Source organism: Ochotona princeps, chromosome 3, assembly GCF_030435755.1.
Source record: "Ochotona princeps isolate mOchPri1 chromosome 3, mOchPri1.hap1, whole genome shotgun sequence".
Taxonomy (NCBI): Eukaryota; Metazoa; Chordata; class Mammalia; order Lagomorpha; family Ochotonidae; genus Ochotona; species Ochotona princeps.
In genome coordinates, this window is record NC_080834.1 from 89,234,133 (window position 1) to 89,253,619 (window position 19,487).

The 19,487-nt window shown below is 45.4% G+C and overlaps 1 protein-coding gene across 10 annotated transcripts in view; it reads left to right on the top strand.

Moving 5' to 3' along the window:
- The window catches only part of KALRN (kalirin RhoGEF kinase), a 712,406-nt gene that overhangs the window by 632,575 nt on the left and 60,344 nt on the right, over positions 1-19,487 (top strand). For 6 of the 10 annotated variants that reach the window (XM_058661993.1, XM_058661992.1, XM_058662001.1 and 3 more), the window contains 3 exons: positions 6,848-7,131; positions 8,103-8,207; positions 11,464-11,559. In XM_058661993.1, coding sequence (XP_058517976.1) covers positions 6,848-7,131; positions 8,103-8,207; positions 11,464-11,559 — 485 coding nt within the window. The remainder of the gene's footprint in view (positions 1-6,847; positions 7,132-8,102; positions 8,208-11,463; positions 11,560-19,487) is intronic. The other 4 variants (XM_058661991.1, XM_058661998.1, XM_058662000.1 and 1 more) reach the window with 3 other exon arrangements.

A 19,487-nucleotide genomic window follows, 5' to 3' on the forward strand; every position in this document is an offset into this window, starting at 1 on the left:
AGCTCTGGCTGTCGTGGCCACTGGGGGAGTGAATCAGCAGATGGAAGATCTTTCTCTCTGTCTCTCCTTCCCTCCGTAAATCTGATCTGCCTTTAAATAAAAGCAAATAAATATTTAAAATATAAAGAAAATAAAAATGTTTTCATTTTATTTGCTAAGATGATAATCACAATAAATAGTATCAGTTTTGACTTGTAACCTTACAGGAAGATCATAATTATTGTAGTTATATAGATCAGTCACTTCGTTGGAAAGAACAGAATCAATTCTTAACAGCTGATGGCAGCCATTTTCTAAAAATGACATAAGTACAATATGGTAATCCTTCTTGAAGGAAGAATTAGTTACAAAGATCTTCTATCCTGAACGATGCCACATTCTTTTATAATCATGCATTGAAGTGCTTTGGAAGTGATCCTATCCCAAGAAGGAACACTAACTAGATGATGAATTATGCAGTGTCCCAACTCGCTTGGATTCCCCTTACTTGAACCCTTGGTGAAAAGGCAACCATTGGTCACACGGGATAACCTTGAAACAATAGAAGAATACTCTTGATTTTTAGTTTTGCACTGCTTGTATTCTTGCCAGTAATTTATACAGAAAGCATAGAAGCAGAACTAGATGACAAACAGGGGAAGAGGAACGGGCATTCCACAGTTGCATGTATGAATCTTAAGACGAGGCAGGGATTTGCCATGAGAAACAAAAAACAGAACATCAAGGACAGTCATCTGTCTTGTCTCCTAACACCAAGCACAGTTCATGGCCTGGGCCTGGTGCTGCTAAATCTCTCTGAAGGTTCGGCTCCCTAGAGCCCCGCGCTATCTGAGGGGTCTGGTGAGTGAGAAGCATCTGCAGCTTATCAGCTGGAGACAACAGAGAGGCCCTGCTGCTAGTCCAGTGCTCTGAGAGATGTTTATCGCCCTGGAGTTTGACCCATACCAAACACTTAAGAAATAATGTCAACACACCCCAGACTGCAGCCAACAAGGAATTTTCTGAGATAAGGTTTCAGCTTTGTCCACACAGGGATGCCAACAGAGTCCGTTGATCTCCAAATATCCCCTGAGTAGAGAGGCTCTGTAGATTGTCCTTCGTACTGCAGGCCTTTAGGAGCTCATGGGTGTGTGTGTGTCTGTGTGTTTGTGTGTCTGTGTCTGTGTGCTTCTAAATGCAAATATTCTGGTGGGTTTTTTTCCAAACTATGTCCCAGGCCCTAGCAGTGTCTAAGAAAGTCCCAGTAGGGTCAAAGCTAAGCAAGCCTGAGGTTGGTGGTGCCTATGCGATCAGTCAGTGGTAGAAGCTGGGGGCAGCTGTCTGTTGACAAAACATGATTCATTCACCTTATATATATATTTTTTCTTCTTCTTCTGGCTTCATCCAAGCTAGAGAGCTCCAGGGTCATATTAGGACTAGGGCAAAGAAAGTCATTATAGGAATAGGTGACTCAACCGTTGAGTATGTGTGAAAAGCTGTGATCATTTGTTTAAAGACCTAGTCATGTGTTTGGTTTAAATATCAGTTTGCAAACTGGTGCTGTGGGGGGTGGGGGAGTGAGTGGATGTTGCGGGGGAGAGGGAATGCAGTTGGAACTGGTCAGGTGGTGCTCTCCCAAGACCCTGTCCTGAATAGAAAAGGAAGCATGCACAAAGACTGTTCACCTTTGACCAGTCTGTCATTTCCTTAGACATGCCCCCATTCATCTCCTTGCCATCCCCATACAAGTCCCATAGGATGGCTTTCTGGATGCTAACCCCTCCTTCCCTGGGCTGTGTTTATGCAATTTCCAGGTTAATTATTAAAAAAATCACACAAAAGACCTTTTTGTCATGCCATTTCCCAGTAGAGTCTCACAATGAACTCCAGACTCCTCCCGTTTATTGTTGAATGTCCTCACTAATCTTTCTAAATGTATCTTCCTCTTTCTCCCTTCATTAATCTTTGTTGCATCCAAAGAATCTATTATGGGTTATGATGATTTTCTTTTTCATTTTCTGCCCCTGTTTTTATTCCTGCTATCTCCCTTGGAACTCCTTGCTCCCCAACCCCCTTTCTCTTCTATCTATCGTACCTTTTAGACCACTCCTACCTACACTGAGCTGACTCTCCTCTGAGGCAGAGTTCCTGCTAGTCCTCAGGGAATTGATCACACAGTACTATGAGAATTCATCTGTATTTTGGATATTGGGTCTTTCTCTTTCGCCCTTTCTGCTTGCTCCCTCAACTCTTGTGTGTGCATGGTATGTGTAGCTGGGAAGAGATCTAGGATAGTACAATCTATGTCTTCTGTATCTTTAGATATGTATGCCACTAGATAGGTGCTCCACAACGTTGGTGTTGCTGACTAATGCTTGCCCAGAATCTTGGTTGGCATGCAGCTGCCCCAGTGTTGCTGGGCCGCTTTGGAAAGTCTAGGGACCTGAGCAACAGAGGTGGGGATGTTGTTCCAAAGTGTGCTTAATGAAATTTTTTTAATAACCCAAAGCCCAAGATCACATAATTCTAATGTTGACCTTCCCAAGGTTTAACGGGGTTCAGTGGCCAAGAATTTGGGGGACATCTACCTTTCTTATATGCCCTTGTCTACTAGGTGGCTTTTCTTGCAGAGCCTCTTGTAGAGGGTGGCTTCCTCTGGACAGGCCCTTCCTCCAGTCTTGTCTTTATCCCACATTGAGAGGGAGCCTAGAGAACTGGACAAGCACCAAGGGCCCCCAGTCTGGCTGTGTGGAGTTCAGATCATACTCTGCCCTTAGGAGATGTATATCCTTAGGCAAACTGACTGGTTTTTTCTAAGGCTGCAGTTTCCTCTTCTGTAATAAGAGAGAAATAACAGAACCTGCCTCTTGTGGTTTTGTTATGAGCATGAAATGCAATAGTATAAAATATGTAGGTTTGTACAAGTACATTCTGACATTGAAAAAACTCCATAAAAGGCACACAGTTTACCAACAATATGCTCATTTCTCCCACTTAAAAACAAAACAAACTCTCTTGATCTCCAATCACTAGCTCTTTAAAACAAAACAAGAATTCTCCTGCCACTGTGTTTTGTTCCTCTTGCCCATCGCCTGGCATGCTCTCTAATCACGCTGCAGCCCTCCCTAGTTCCGTGGCAGCTGCCTTATCCAAAGTCACCAGTGACTTTGATGCTGCTGAGTAAGTTGAACACATAGTTCCTGGGTCAGCCAAGCCTCTTGACCTATCGAGGAGCATTTGACACAGTTGATCCCGTGCCCCCCCACAACCCCTCCATCAACACTCTATGTGCAACCTCCAAAAACACCTGTTCTCTGCTTCGCCTGGCTCTCTGACTACTCCCTTGTCCTGTCCCAGCTTCTGGCTCAGTCCTTGGAATCCTTCCCTATCCATATCTGTGCCCCTAGATGATCTCACCCACTTCCAAGCTTCCAGTGCTCTCTCCCCACTGACAGCTGCCCAGTTATCTCCAACTCAACAGCACTTTCTCCCCTGAACTCTGGACTTGATAGCAAAACTGCTGTAAAGCTTCTCCACTCAAACATCCAGTGGGCATCTCTGAGATATCCAGAACTGAACTCTATCCTCTGTGCCCCTCAGACCTGATCCTTCCGTCTCAGGAACCCCATCCTAGCAACCCAGGACAAAATCCCAACTCGTCCTTGACTGTCTCCCCACCCTGCCCAATCATCCAATCAAACTACACCCAGACACATCCCTTCTTTTTTCTTTTTTTTGAAGATTTATTTATTTTTATTACAAAGTCAGATATACAGAGAGGAAGATCCTCCATCCGATGATTCACTCCCCAAGTGACCACAATGGCCGGTGCTGTGCCAATCCAGAGCCAGGAACCAGGAACTTCCTCCAGGTATTCCACACGGGTGCAGGATCCCAATGCATTGGGCCGTCCTCAGCTGCTTTCCCAGGCCACAAGCAGGGAGCTGGATGGGAAGTGGAGCTGCCGGGATTAGAACCAGCGCCCATATGGGATCCCAGCACGTTCAAGGCAAGGACTTCAGCCGCTAGGCCATGGCGCCAGGCCCAGACACATCGTTTCTAACAGCCATCAGCATCACCTTTCTTTGCAAGTCACCAGCATCCTTCTCCTGGAGCAGTGTCATAGCCTCCTAGGCCATTTCGCTGTTTCTGCTGCTTTTAAATGTTGGGCAGGTTGTGTCACTCCAGCAGTCTGCCAGTGAGTTTTCACTCCAGGTAGAAAGCAAAGGCTTCCCTCTGCTCCCTAGCCCCACATCACTTGGTCCCTGTGCTTCTTGGATCTTTCTTATAGCTCTCATCTTTCTTCCTTCACCTCTGGCACACCCCAGGTCCAGTTGTGGCTTCTTGGGTGCTTGTCCCAAATGGCACATGATTTGTCCCTTCCCTACTCTCAGATGTCCACGGTATGAGGCTTTCCCTGACCAACAGTTTGATTTGCACACCTTAGTCCTGCCTCCATATTTCTTAAACACTCAGTCTACTTTATTTCTTTTCTTTACTTTTTTCTTTCTTTCCTTTTTCAGAAAAGTTTTATTTGCGAAGTGACTAGAGAGAAGAGGGAAGGAGGAAGCATCCCCCCAAGAGAGAGCCATGCGGTGGGGTGCCTCTTGATAGGAGAGAGAGATACTCTACTTTATTTTTCAATATAACTCTTCTCAACAATAAACTCCCTTCGGGACTAGGGAGAGGAGCTTTCTCTGGTTCTTACTTAGTTCCAACTCTGGATCCCCACCCTCTCTTGCAATGATCATCAGGGTCGCCCTGGAGCCCCCCAAAACAAAACAAACAACAATAAAAAATTAGAATAGACAGAGAACAACAAGGAAAGCTTAGAACTAGACAGGAAATGATCAGTGGGGACTCACACATACCTTACTAGGTAGGACACAAAAATAAATTACTCCTAACTAGGGTATGGAGGATCTCTCTGCACACCCCTCCCAACAGTGTTCTGTGCCTCAACTGGTGACATATGCCTTGTTAAAGCTATAAGCCAGTTTAGACTATCCTAAAATTTGCCAAGTTCAGTAAAAATTATGCTTCAACACAATAAACTGCTAAATACTAAAATGAAAATAGACACGAAACAGCTGAATAGTATCCTATAGCCATTTTAAGGTAGATAGAAGCCAGTTGTATACAAACTAAAATTGAAACGTTAATGAAGTAGTCACAGGATGTGATTAAGAACCTGCATTTTTTAACATGTCAGTCACTCAATACAATGTCAATTAACCCTATAATGTTGGAAACTGTTGTTGATGTTATGTTATGACTTTTAATTGGTCGAAACGATATTCTGCCAGCTATGCCTTTAGACCAGAGTTGGTCTCCCCAAGAAACTGTTGAATTGAGCTGGACAATAAGATGCTGGACTCTATGCATAATACATGCTTGCACTGAAAGAAACAAGACTGGATTTGAACTGTAATACTGCAATAAGGTGGAGTAATCCACCATGGGGGAGAGACACGGTGAGGGGATGGGGTAACATTAGAGCCTATGAAACGATGTTATAGAATGAAATGCAATTTAAAAAAATATAGCTCTTCTCACCATATGTCTTGCTTTGTACTTATTTTGTTCCTGTCATAGTCTGTTACCTGAGTTTCTCATCAAGATAGAAACTCCAAGGGCTGGCACTGTGGCATAGCAGGATAAGCCTCTCTGTGTAGCACCAGCATCCTACATAGACACCAATTGTAGTCCCAACTGCTCTACCTCTGATTCTGTTCCCTGCTTAGGAAAGCAGTGAAGGAAGACGCGAGGACTTGGGGCCCTGCACTTATGTGAGGGACCCAGAAAAGATTCCTGGCTTCTGGCTTTGGACTGGCTCAGCTCTGGCCATTGCAACCATTTGGGGAATGAACAAGCAGACAGGAGATCTCTATTTCCTTATCTTTCTCTAACTCTGCCTTTCAAATAAATGTCAGTTAATCTTTACAAATATTTTATATTGGAAAGTCAGGTACAGAGAGGAAGATCTTCTGTCCACTGATTCACTCCCCAAGTGGCTGCAACGGCTGGAGCTGAGTCAATCTGAAACCGGGACCCAGGAACTTCCTCCAGGTCTCTCATGCGGGTACAGGATCCCAAAGCATTGGGCCATCCTCGACTGCTTTCCCAGGCCACAAACAGGGAGCTGGGTGGAAAGTGGAGCTGCCGGGATTAGAACCAGTGCCCATATGGGATCCTGGTGTATTCAAGGCAAGGACTTTTAGCTGCTAGGCCACTGCACCAGGCCCAAAAAAATTTTTTTTTTTTTAAAGATTTATTCATTTTATTACAGCCAGATATACACAGAGGAGGAGAGACAGAGAGGAAGATCTTCCGTCCGATGATTCACTCCCCAAGTGAGCCGCAACGGGCCGATGCGCGCCGATCCAATGCCGGGAACCTGGAACCTCTTCCGGGTCTCCCACGCGGGTGCAGGGTCCCAATGCATTGGGCCGTCCTCGTCTGCTTTCCCAGGCCACAAGCAGGGAGCTGGATGGGAAGTGGAGCTGCCGGGATTAGAACTGGCGCCCATATGGGATCCCGGGGCTTTCAAGGCGAGGATTTTAGCCGCTAGACCACGCCGCCGGGCCCCAAAAATATTTTTTAAAATAAAAAAAATAGAACCTTCATGAAGGTGAATCTTTTTGTCTTCTGCACACCCCTGTATTCCCAGCACCAACCGAGCATGATGCCTCTCACACTGAAAATCAAATGAGGATCAGCTGTCCCCCCAGAGAGGGGTCCCCTGAGGGGGTCTGCCGCTGACATTGTTCCTCATGTCCCAGCTGCCCGAGGATGGCGCCGCCTTGCTCCCAGCGCGGAAGCCTGTCTTCGCTGCTTCTAACATGTCTGTATTTGTCCTTTTCCACAGATGCATACTCACATTCCTCTGGTGAAAATGGAGGCAAATCTGAGTCCGTGGCCAACCTGCAGGCACAGTCCTCCCTGAACTCCATCCACAGTTCCCCTGGTCCAAAGCGCTCCACCAACACCCTTAAGAAGTGGCTGACCAGTCCCGTGCGCCGGCTCAATAGTGGGAAGGCAGATGGCAACATCAAGAAACAGAAGAAAGTACGTGATGGTCGGAAGAGCTTCGACCTTGGTTCTCCCAAGCCTGGAGATGAGACAACCCCGCAGGGAGACAGCGCTGATGAGGTACTTGTCCTGGCGCCTGGAAACTTCCACAGGATGATACTTCCCATATGTCTCCTCTGTGGTCCTATAAGCCAACTAGCCTCTGTTCTCTGAGAGCTCATCATCAGTTGATGCCCAAGAGATTTTGACATCTTCCTGACAAGATGTGTACCGGTCCTAGAGGCTGACCAGCACCTAGAATATCCTGCAGACAGAAAAGTATTTTTGCTAAATTTGGGAGGCAGGGAGTCTGGGCCTGAGGAAAGGCAGCTAATAACCTGGTTCTACTAAGTACTGAATCAAAAACTGGTCAGACCTTTAGACTGAGAAAAAGAGAACAGAAACTCTATTCCTTTGAAAATTGCAGCCTGGGCTGGGGAATTGCAGTGCTGAAATGGGGCATGATGGCAACTAAGGGACTCCCATACTGTGTGACCTACCTCATGGCCCAGGAAATCCCTGTTTTAGCCATGATCTGGTAGGACATCACTGAGGTCTTGTAAAGTTAAGATGCTAAAATCAAAAATGTAGTAGATGTATTTGACTAGGGGAATGAGACACCCATTTGATCTGGTCAACTGAATCTACTCCAATCACTGATGTGGCTAAAAACTCGTCCTCATGTGCAGTCAGACTCCTTGTAATGCTTGCAGACTGCCCTTTGTCCTTATGGAAATGTCAAAGTAGAGCCTCAACATTTTAATGCTATACTTTAATACCCCTTCAAAAATACAGGAAATTTGGCCCTAGCTGAGTTCTATTGACATTTTCCCTCCTGTTGACTAATCAATAGGTTAGCTTTCTGTTTTGTTTGGGCTTTGTGGTGTATGTGTGTATGTTCTCCATCAGTCCTCATTCTCCTTTGGGAAGCAGGTAGATCCATATTACAGAGGAGGAGACTGTCCCTGAAACGATAGGGTTGTGCTGAACCAAGTTCTGAACCCTTGGTAGCTTTGTGTGAAATGGTAGCTAATGCTGTTCTTTTGTTCTAGAAGAGCAAGAAAGGTTGGGGAGAAGATGAGGCAGACGAAGAGTCTCACACACCCCTCCCTCCGCCAATGAAGATCTTTGACAATGACCCCACGCAGGACGAGATGGTAGGACCTCCATGCTCTCTCAGTTCGTTTCTTTGTCTCTGACGGGTAACCTTGCACCTCTCGTGAATCCATCATCATCTAGATTCCACCGGTACCTGCCAGGCATCTCTCCTCGAATTCTGAAGGTCCTACTGCATTCTGGGAAGTGGAGGGGGTGTACAAGGAATTCTCTAAACAGGAATGTGCCCAACAACTCATGCTGTTGATGAAGACTAAGGGTTCTGACTATGGTAGCAGCAGATCTCCAAGGGAACAGTCAGTCTCACAAAGGAAATGGGACAGTTGCAGATCACAACCGTTTTGTTGTCCCCAAATGTACAATCTATACTTTAGCTGTTATCCATTCCTCAGCTCTGAAATCACATTTCTACTCAGGGGAGCATTGCTAGGGAGGAGGCTGCTGTCCAAGAGGGACAGGCCCCAACATGTCAACCTGCCCAAATCCTTCATGTCGTAAAGTCCCCAGCTCACTGGCCTGCTGAGGTGCCCTCGTGTCTGAAATGCCCATGGCTGTTGTGCCACTTGTAGTCACTCCCTGTGGCCATCCAGTTATTCAGGAATAGCAGCTAAGGTGGGATGTGTTCTAGGGTACTGACCCCAGCTAGGAGGATATTTTAATTGTGTTCCCTGTCATTCACTTTCCTTACAGCCAGGCTTCCACTTTTCTGTGGGTTTTCTTTTTCCTTTTCAATTTCTTTTTTGTCTATTTTAATTTTTATTTATTTGAAAAACAGAGATCCACTCAGAGAGGTAGCTTGGCAGAGACACAAAGGTCTTCTGCAGCTGGTTGATTCCTTAAATGCATTCAACATCCAACGATGGGATAGTCCAGTGCTGCACACTAAGAGCTCAATTCTGGTCTCCCAAGTGGGTGGCGTGCACTAAGTAGTTAAGCCATCACCTTCTGCCTCCAAGGGAGCACTGCAGCAGGAATCTAGTGTCAGAAGCAGAGCCAAGACTCAAACCGAGGCACTCTGATATGCATGTGGGCCTCCCAGGAAATGTCTTAACCTTGGTGCCAAACGCCTCATCTCATCATGTTGCCTGTCCTCTTGGACTTGGACATGGTGACAGTAGTTTCCAGTCTTGATTGTACTCTCTCTGCGGTACATTTGGCTTACTGAGCCACATTCCTTGAGGTCTTCCTTTGTGCCAGGCTAAAACACAGGACGATGATTGAGATGGGGTAGCTGTCACCCAGGAGGAGTGCACAGCTGTAGCCCCTCCTGCGGGGGTAATGGGAATTCTGGTGTCCAGGGCCAGCTCTTTGACTCTGAAGAGAAGAAAAGTAGTAGGAAGCCTGGCATTGTGCCCAGCCTGGATTCCCAGAGGCAGAAATGCCTGTGCTTCACCTTGAGATGGGAATGAGAACCAGTCTGCTGGGGTTCCTAATAGAGTATTTTTGCAAACAATGCTTGTGTTTGAGAGGGTATGTGGGCAGATCCCATTCATTGCCATCCACACAGCCCTCCACAGTAGCTAGTGGGCAGCTTACGTAAGATAAGCAAAGGTCATGCACCTTCCCTTTGTAATTTTCCCAAACACAGAATGTTTGGGTGGTGGTGAAGTTGGACAGATGTGAGGTTGTTTCTGGATAATTTTAAACCTACTGTGAGGGTCTTCCCCAGCCATTTGCGGAGCCTTTTTCTCAGCTATAAATGGGGTAGTTCGCAAAGTGGAGACTCATTAACTCCTTCTAGTATATGAATGTTTCTCTGGGATATTTGAAATTGGGATGAGCCTCAGAACATGTAGTAAATGAAATTATTTTTATTATTTTTTTCCAGACAACTTTTACAGTAAGTTAGAAGTTCGCCTGTTGGAATAATGTGTGCGTGGATGTTTTACGTTTCTGTGTGTGAGGTATTCATTGGTTTATTTAGGACCATATCTTAGCATGTTACTCATTTTACCCCCCATAACTATAGTTTTCATAGCTGGACAATGTTTTTCTTATTTGAGGTGCCTCAGTTTGTTGAGCAGTCCCCCTCAGGGACACCCTGCAGGATGTTTCTAGTCCCTGTCCTTTGGATGGTTCCTCACGGACCATGGTGTGCACATCACATTGGTTCCTTCCATTTCTGTCCTGGGAATAAGTTTGCAGGAGGAGTCCCAGTTGAAAAAGACCATAACATGGCATTTTGATCACATTTAAACATTTTCCTATATTCTCCAGGAGAAGAAAAAGAATGCTGTTATATCACCCTTAATTATATTTGCTTTTTTCCCTCCTCAGATGCAAAGACTGAAAGTAAGTAAGTCTTAGGTTAGACAGAAGCTTCTCTTCTAGAGTTCTTCTTTTGGCCTGAATAGAGAAACTTAAAGGCAAGCCATTGGCCTCTCTGCACTTTCCCTACTGCAGGGAGCGTCCCCAGCCTTCCCCCAGCCTGGAACACCACTGCCTTCAGCTCTGGTGTGCTGGGGGCAGTGCACATGCCTATAGCCTTCCCCATGATGCCTTCCATGTCTCCCTGCATAGAAGGAGGAAGGAAGAAACAAGAGCAAACCACAATCACTCAATAAGCAGAAGTCCCTAAACCATTGCCCAGAGAGCCCCTTGAGCATATCTGCAACTCCTGCAGGAACCCTTGTTTCTATGATGTTCTAGTGCACCAATTCAGGGACCTTACTAGAACCAGACATTTTCTGTGAGGAGGTTAGGGGTGTTTGTGTGTATTTAGCTGGGGGTGGAGGGTGGGGAGAAAAGAGTAAAGAGAGAGCACAAACAGGGAAGGAGTATCTAGTTTGCTAGTCCCTGAATGCAGGGTCCCTAGCATTTTTGCATGATGCACTATGCAGATCTATAGCTAAGGTCATGGTCAAGCAGGGGTGATTTGTTTTCTTTGGGTACATTTGAGGTTCAATTTATGGATTCCTTGCTTCTTCTGGAATATAGCACCGGGCTCTTGTTAGTAGCCAAAGTCCTATTTGCCCTCAGAGCCCTCTTCCCCAGCCCCACTCCAACCACTGTCCTTGCCTGTTAACCTCCTGGTAACTCTGTGGCCCCTCTCTGCCTCTTCAGAGTCTAAGCAGAGTCCTGTCCAATGCTGAGGTTTGATGCTGGCCAGAATGCCTGTAGCAGATCTGTCCCATACCCATACCACCCTTCATCTCCCTCTGTCATCTCTTCCTTCTAAACAAAGCACTTTTTTGCCTCCTTTGCCTGCTGTGAGCTGTGGACTTCTGTTTTGCTTCCTAACTGCTGTCCCTCATTCCTTGCTAATCTGCTGTCCCTTTGCTGCCCAATGTCTTGCAGTCCTCCTCTTTGTTAGCAGCTCGGCAGGCTGCCACTGAAGTTCCTACAGCAGCAGACCTTGTCAGTGCAATAGAAAAGTTGGTCAAAAACAAGCTGGTAAGTGGGGGTGGGTGCTGAGGGACATCCATGTGTGCCCAGCCTCTGTGAAGCTCCTGGGGTCTTGCATGCCTGTGTGCATGGTCTGTCTTACACCTGCCTTCCTTCCTCTTACAGGATCATTTCCAGGAGTGATGGTTTCTAAAAAGCTGTGCCCCACAGCCCTTGGTGGCTTGGGGAAATTGACAGGTTCCTTTGGGTTTGGGATGTTCATAAAAGGTAAAAAGAATCCCAGGCAAACCAGCTTCCGCATAAGCCTGAACCACTGGCCCCAGACACATGGCATGCGGTCAGTGACTAATGGATTCTGGGTAACCCGCAGCTGGTACACTGTGCTGCTGACACACACAGAACATGGGTTGAGTCTTGGCAACTTTATTTGGGGACCTCAAGTAACAGTCTTGCCTGCGAAGTCTTCGAAAGTAGACTGCTGACAGCCATGGGGATGGATACCTTGCCGCAGCAAACTAAGGGCCCTGGTACGTGTCCCCATCGCAGGTTAGAACTGAACACAAACCACCGGTGACTACTCTAGCTTGGGCTCATGAGCCACCCAGACCTGCAGAGAGGGAAGTGCGGTGAGGAGCAGCACCCTTGGGATGGTTGGCATCATGCCAGAGTCATCCACGTGCTGCTCTCCTTCTCCCACCATGTTTTTACACTTCAGTGGATCAGTGGGGCTGATGCTGTGGGGCAGTGAATTAAGCTGTCACCTGCTACACCAGCATCTGATACCAGAGTGCAGGTTAAAGTCCCATCTGCTCCACATCCAATATGGCTCCATCCTAACGTGCCTGGGATGGCAGAGGAAGATGGCCCAAGTACTTGAGCCCCTGCACCCACATGGGGGACCCAGAAGGAGTTTCTGGCTCCTGGTTTCAGCTTGATCCAACCTCAGCTGTTGTAGCCATTTGGTGATGCTGACTGTAGCCTCTCTCCTTTTCTCTCTCTTTCTCTCCGCCCCCACATCTGTCTCTCTCCCTGCCTTCCCTCTATCTGCCACTGTCTTCCTTCCCATCTCCCACTCCCCCCCTTCCCCCCTATCGCCTGTCTCTCTCCATCTCTGTAACTGCCTTTGAAAAAAGTAAACCTTAAAAAAGAAAGTGTGGCAGTGTAGGATGGAACTTGTGTTTTTTTCCTTTTTTCCTCGGCTGTGTCCCCCATGTGGCCTGTCCTGCAATTGTCATTAGGCTAAACTTCAGCTTCCACCAGCTTGCTCCTGAGCAGGGGAGCTCATCAACCCTTCTCTGCTTGGCCTGGGAATTAGAGGAAATGATAGTTGCTCTCCAGAGAAAGCAGCCTGATGATTTTGATCTCAGTAACTCCCTTTTCAGATACCCCAGCATGTAGTGTGTGAGTGAAATTTAGCACATTGTACACTAAGAACTTGACTTTGTTCTTTACCTTTTCAACTTTCTTACCTAATTAAAAAAAATGGTGATGGTAGGAGCCAGGGTCAAACTCTTGAAGCTTCTCTGTTTTCATGTCATCTCTGGCCCTGCTGCCGTGGGAGTTAAGGATCTTGTCCACACTGCGTGGACTTCTCCAAGGGCCCTCTGTAAGCACACCTTGTCTTCCTCCTCTCCACCCTGACCCATACACCCTATTCTTTCTCCAAATACCATCCTTTATTTTCTGTCTTTGCATTTGTTCTTTCACCACCTGGCCCGAGCCCCTGGTCTGGTGCCTGGACTACAGCCACAGCCCTTGCCTCTTCTCAGCCAGCCTGCCCTGCCCTTCACCCTCCTGATGCATATTCTGGGAGCTCTGCTTGCTGGCCCCTTGCTGTTCACACAAGCAGCTGTCTCCAGAATGGACTGCCCTCAGATTCAGAAGACAGTTGTTGGAAAGGGAGAATGAGGAAACACTGTAATCCCATCATTCTAGAATGACTTGTCCTATTTTCTGTTATCTAGATAACAGTAGTGCAGTAGCATGGATATACTGTTTGGAAATAAGTCACATGTTTTATGTATTTATAACCCAGATTTTGTTTGCTAAGAAGAGGAAGAGCCTCAACATTTGGAAGTCATTGCCTTATAGTTATTATCTGCTTTGACCCAATGTTCATTAGCCTGTTCTCCAGCTCCTGCTTTTTACTCTTGTGATGAACTCTACGGCAATCAGATCATCTTCCTTGCTTCCCCTGCACCTGGTTTTTGTCCATGCCATACCATCCACTTCTCCAGGATGTTTTCTCTCTTATTTGTGTTTACCCTGAGCATAATTGGCTTTCAAGGCCGTGCTCAAATCTCATCCCCAAAAGGGCCCTCCCTGAGCAGCTCAGGCCAAATTTCTTCTGAAATCCAAGGCAGTTCCTAAAGTCACATGCTGCCGGGGACAGCTCTCAAAGAGCCCTGTTGTGATATTTGTTAAGACATCTTTCTTTGCAGCTTACTTCTGCAGCTAGATACCAAGTCACCTGGGACATGATTTTTTTTTCTTACATTAGCATAGTGTTCTATACTTAACAACAGTCTTCTATACTTAAAGGGTTCTTCATGAATATTTATATCCAGAACCCAGTTTGTATATATTGTAGGTTACTTTCATCTGGCCCCACCATTACCATCAATTTCTGAATCTCTTTAGGCCTGATGTTTGTGCCATCAGTGGGTCTGGTGTTAAACATGTAAGTGAAAAGTTTGAGAAGTCCTCCATGAGCTGATTGCCCAGAAAAAAGAGGAGAATGGAATAGCATTAGAGTTGGTTGGCCCAATGACCAATCAACAGTCTGTAAATATCTGCTAAATGATGTCTTTCCTGTGACTTCTTCCACCAATAACTACTTCTGCAGGATCTACAGTGAGTCCAGAATTATAAATTTGTTTCAATGTTTAGAACCAATCCCACATCACAGAAGTGAGTGAGGGAGCAGTAGTTTGGTTTTTTAGAGCCTTCTCACTAACACTGAATTCTAACACTGGATTCTCTGTTCTTTTCTCCACTTGTTTCTTCTCTTGCCACTGGTAGTGATTGAGCAAAGCTAGGTTCAGGCTGTTCTAGCCATGTTTGAGAATCTTCAGTTGCAATTTCTCCATCAAGATTCTTATTCCTGATTCTCGTCACCTCTTTATCTTGACAGAAAATATTGAGTGCCCATAAAAGTTCTGGAATATTTATTTGACTGAGTTCAGTAGTGTGACACCTGCCAAAATAGCCAGTATTATCTTAGACTTGATTAATCCAAGTACAGTGTACAGATCAAGAGAAGCAATAGTCCTATTATACTCACAGCTATTCAAACCACACCTGCACAAGGGGGTATATGAGTAATACATTGTATTCTAAATGCAGCATTCACAAATGTTTTTACAGGAACTGAACAGGCCCTGGAGGGGTAACAGGTGTAGTAAAGAAGCTAAGATTAAATCTAGGGAAAAGTTGGGGATGTTGTCTTCTAATACTTGAAACCTGATTGTGGGAATAAAGGGGAGAGAGGACTTTTTGTTTCTCCAAAGGGCAGAATCTAGACCTGTGAGTGTGAGTTCTCTTAGTTCAATGTAAGAAGGAATTAATAAAGTCCTGCCAATGAACAGAGTCTGATTCCATTTTACAGAGTCTGTTTTCTTTTTTCCAATGGACTGCTCAAATGATGGCACCAAAGTGTGTACTTAAGAAACCATTTAGTCCCTAAGAATATTCAAAGGCCATTAGAACCCCTTGTCCTTATGGAGCTGCCCCCAGTGAATTATGGGCATACATGTACAGTTGACCCAAGACTTTGCCCATGTATTGCACAAGAGCTGCCATCAGGAGATGGGCCTGGATGCTGAGTCCACCTGCAGCAATGCAGATAAAACCCCTGGAGGAACCCCCATTGTTGTCTCCTGCCAGCCCTGGCCTTTCGTTAAGTGATTCTGTTTGCGAAAGAGGGTGTTCACCCATCACCCCCACAATAGAACTAACACACTTTCTCTAGTTCTGAGTCTAACCTAGGCCAGGGGGGAAAAAAACTCCATATGTTTTCCATGACATTAAAAACTTTAAAAAAATATTTATTTATTTTTATTGGAAAGACAGATCAGATTTATAGAGAGAAGGAGACAGAGAAAAATGTTCTACCTGCTGGTTCACACTACAAATGGCTGCAATAGCTAGGACTGTGCAAGACCAAATCCAGGAGCAAGAAGGTTCTTCCAGGTCTTCCACATGGGTGTAGGGTCCCAAGGCTTTGGACCATCCTCTACTACTTTCACAGGCCACAAACAGGGAGCTGGATGGGAAATGGAGCAGCTGGAACACAAACCAGTGTTTATATGGGATGCGAGTGCTTACAAGGTGAGGATTTAGCCATTGAACCATCACACCAGAAACTTATGTAAGTTAAGATTTGCTTTTATTTTCCACTGGTTCATTCCACCTATGCATAAAAACTAGGATTGGGCCACACTGAAGCTACAGATTGAGAGCTGGGAATGCCATCTGGTCTCTCATGTGCATGGCAGGGACCTTCCAGGGTGCATTGTAGTAGGAAGTTGAGGTGGCACTCAAACCCAGGCACTCTGATATGGGATCCAAGGGTCCTGACCTACATCTTAACTATAGCATCTAAGAGCTACCCAACTGCCTTTGCTTACATGAACAAAACTTTTTCCAGGCTTGTAGAGTGCTGCTGCTGCTGCTGCTGCTGCTGCTGCTATGTCTAAGGAATAGGCAGATTTGGTTTTAGTCCTGTCTCTGATGTTTATGTGACATCCTCTGGAAAGTGACTTAGTCAGCTTGAACCTGTCTTTATTTTGCGTATCAGTAATGATGATTCTTTCCACCTATGCCTGAATCTAATCTCAAGAGAGCATAACAATGGAGTGGAGTTAATGCATTTTGTGATCTGATAAGCCAGCATTTGCAAATGCTAGCACTCACCTATCCCAGCTGCCTATGAAGGGCAGGTACAGGGAACTTTGTGTCTTTGTCATCCAGAACCTAGAGTGATGCTGGGCACTTGGAAACTTGGGATTCATCAGCCGATAGGTGGGTGGCTGGGTAAATGTTGCAGAATAGCCAAATCATTAATATGGTTTGGTTTTATTCCTCAAGTGTGAGGAGCGGGAGTTTCCTGGCCATGTGAGAATTTGGTGTGGAGCCCCTGATTGTGACTACCTTGCATAGCATGGAAGATTGGAACCTCCCAAAAGAAAAGTCCTGTTCTGAGCCCTCACCACATGGCGTGGCTGAAGGGTTTGTTCAGCTCACGGAGCCTGGCCAATGATCCCCTAACCTTTAGGGAAGGAGCTAGCCACTAGCCGTCCCTGCACTTAGAGTCAGTCCACCTGCCGACCCGGCATCCTGAGAATGTGCCCTGACCGCTTCTGCCAGCCTCCCTGCTCTCCAGTTCTCCTGCTTCACCAGCATTCACCTCCCTGGGCCAGTTGTGTGGGCTCCTGGGACAACATGGCTAGGGCCAGGCTGTTGAGTGTGTGTGTGCCTAGTCTCCTTTAGATAACCTGGCCAGGTGGAGGTAACAGCAGATCGGAATGAAAGGGAAGAAAAGAGTAACTGTTCTTCATAGCCCTTGAGGAGGTGTGTGTTTCTTCTGGAGCTGGATCATCCTGACATCTCTCTGTGGAGAGGAATCCTGAAACTCTAGTCAAGAGAGAGAAGTGTAGATTTTTACCTATCATTATTAACTCAAGGTTGCTGTTACCTGGAGAATGCAGACTCACAGTTTCTGCACTGTCTAGCTGCAGAAATGTCTTAGGGCATTCCGTGCTCTTTGTTCAGAAACAGGCACACTGAAGTTAAGTAACTATAGACCTCTTGTTCTTCATTAGGTCTCTAGAGTTGTTCATCCTGCTTATCTGTGACTTTACATCTTCTGAGTCCTTTATCATCCTGTTGTTGTTGTTTCCCCTGCCTGGCTCCTGGTAAGCACTGCTGTTTTGGGTGTTTTTCTTTTTCTTTTCTCTATCTCATGTATTTGACCTTTTTCCCTCCTAAGGATTTCACTGTAGGTCAGATCACACAATACTTCTCTGTGTCCCTTTTTTTTTTAATTTATGTATTTTTTGTTTGTTTTTTGATACGATTTAGTTGGCGCTGGACTCTTCCCTCCCCCTCCTCCAAGTTCCCTCCCCTCCCCTCAGTTCTCCCCTCTTCTCTGTGTTTCTAACTTGTTTCACTTAGCATATGTATGGCAATTGGTAGGATCCCCTCCTGCTTTAAGACAGTACTCATCCATTGTATTTCTACCACCACTTCTTTATCTACTAGCTTTTAGCAGACATGGATCCATATCTTGGCTGTTTGCAATGAACATGGGGGTGCAGATACGTTTACAAGGTACTGATTTCATTACCTGTGGGTATTCAAGGGTACTTCAAAGTTTAATGGAAAAATTGAATTAGAAGACATGTTCATTTGGTGGGAAATATGTTGAAATCAGTACCTATAAAGGATCTTCAAAAGGTTCATGGAAAATGCATATCATGAAAAAATTATGCATGAATTTCACAACAGTTGACATGGAAACAGTTTCCATATCCATCAACTAATGACTGGGTGAAGACAATTTGGTGTGTATACCCAATGGAATGCCATTCAGCCATAAAGAAGCATCATATGGTGTTTGCAATTACATTGGCAAAACTTGGAAGTGATTATGGTAAGTAAAATAAGCCAAGCAGAGGAAGACGAGCATGGTCTCACCCATGTGTTGGAGTCCAAGACGGTTGAGTGTAACAGAGGCTGGGGAGAGAAGAGGTTATTTAAAGTTAGTCATACCTACATGGAAATAAGAAATTCTAATGTTCTGTCATACAAGAGGGTGACTCCAGACACTGATAATGTACTGTATATTTTTGTTACAACTTTTGTGGTGAGTGCTTTAATCATAAAAAAGGATGATATGTGTTTGAAGAGAAAAATGTATTTACTCTGATTGCGCATTGCATAATATATATATGTGTGTATTGAAACATCATTAATAATTTATGATTTACTTATGCCAGTTTATATTTTTATTATTTAAATTAACCAATAATGAATGCCCCCGCCCCCAAAATAGAAGTATTTGTGTCTTACTTGCAAATACTATACCATTTTTTGTAAGGACCTTGCATATCTGTAGATTTTGCTATCAACAGGGGGTCCTGAAACCAGTCCCCAAACACAGAGGGACAGCGATACTCAGTTCAAGTGTTAATTCTTCCCGAAAGTCTGTCCCTTCCCTCTCCACGTATTCCAGAGCTGCATGTTCCTACTGCTTATCCTCCTTGAGCCCCGTTCTGTCTAAAAGAGATACCATCTCAGCACATTTCATGAAGGGCACGGAGTTTCTCTAATACTTTGCAAATATTCAGCATGTAGCATGTGCTCCATAGAATTTGCTTGAATCCAAGAACGCATACAGAAACTCATAAAAGGACATTTTATGGGTATGTGATCCAAGGTCTGGCCAACAGGAAATGTGTTCATTTTAGACATGGGGATGGCCTTCCTCTGTACTTAGTCACTGTAGGAATCCTGCCTGCCACTGTCTTTGCTGACCTTGGACTGATGATAGGAACATGTGTTGCTCCACTCTTCATGTACTTTTCTTCTTGCCTGTTATATGGTTGGTCCAGAGTTCAAGGTGGGACAGAAGCCCTCACTGTGGTAGAAAAGCAGCCACCACTACCTGTTTTATCCTAAGAACAGTGCAGACAGTTGGAAGTCACAGCATCTTGAACTTGGCTAGAGCCCAGTATCCCAACTCCAGCAACAATGACCAGGTCGTTAGAGAGAATCTCTTGAATTATTATAAATCCTAACCTTCTAGTCAACCCCAGACATTGAGGGTTTTCTTTTCCCCCTTTTTAGTTTATAGCTTCCCCTAACCCTGTAGTTTCCTCTTCCTCTAACTAATCCCGTCCTTCTAACTCCTCCCCAGACGGTCCTCCCCTAAGGATGACTTAGATCTCTTGGCTCCTAGAGTGGGTCGAGCAGGA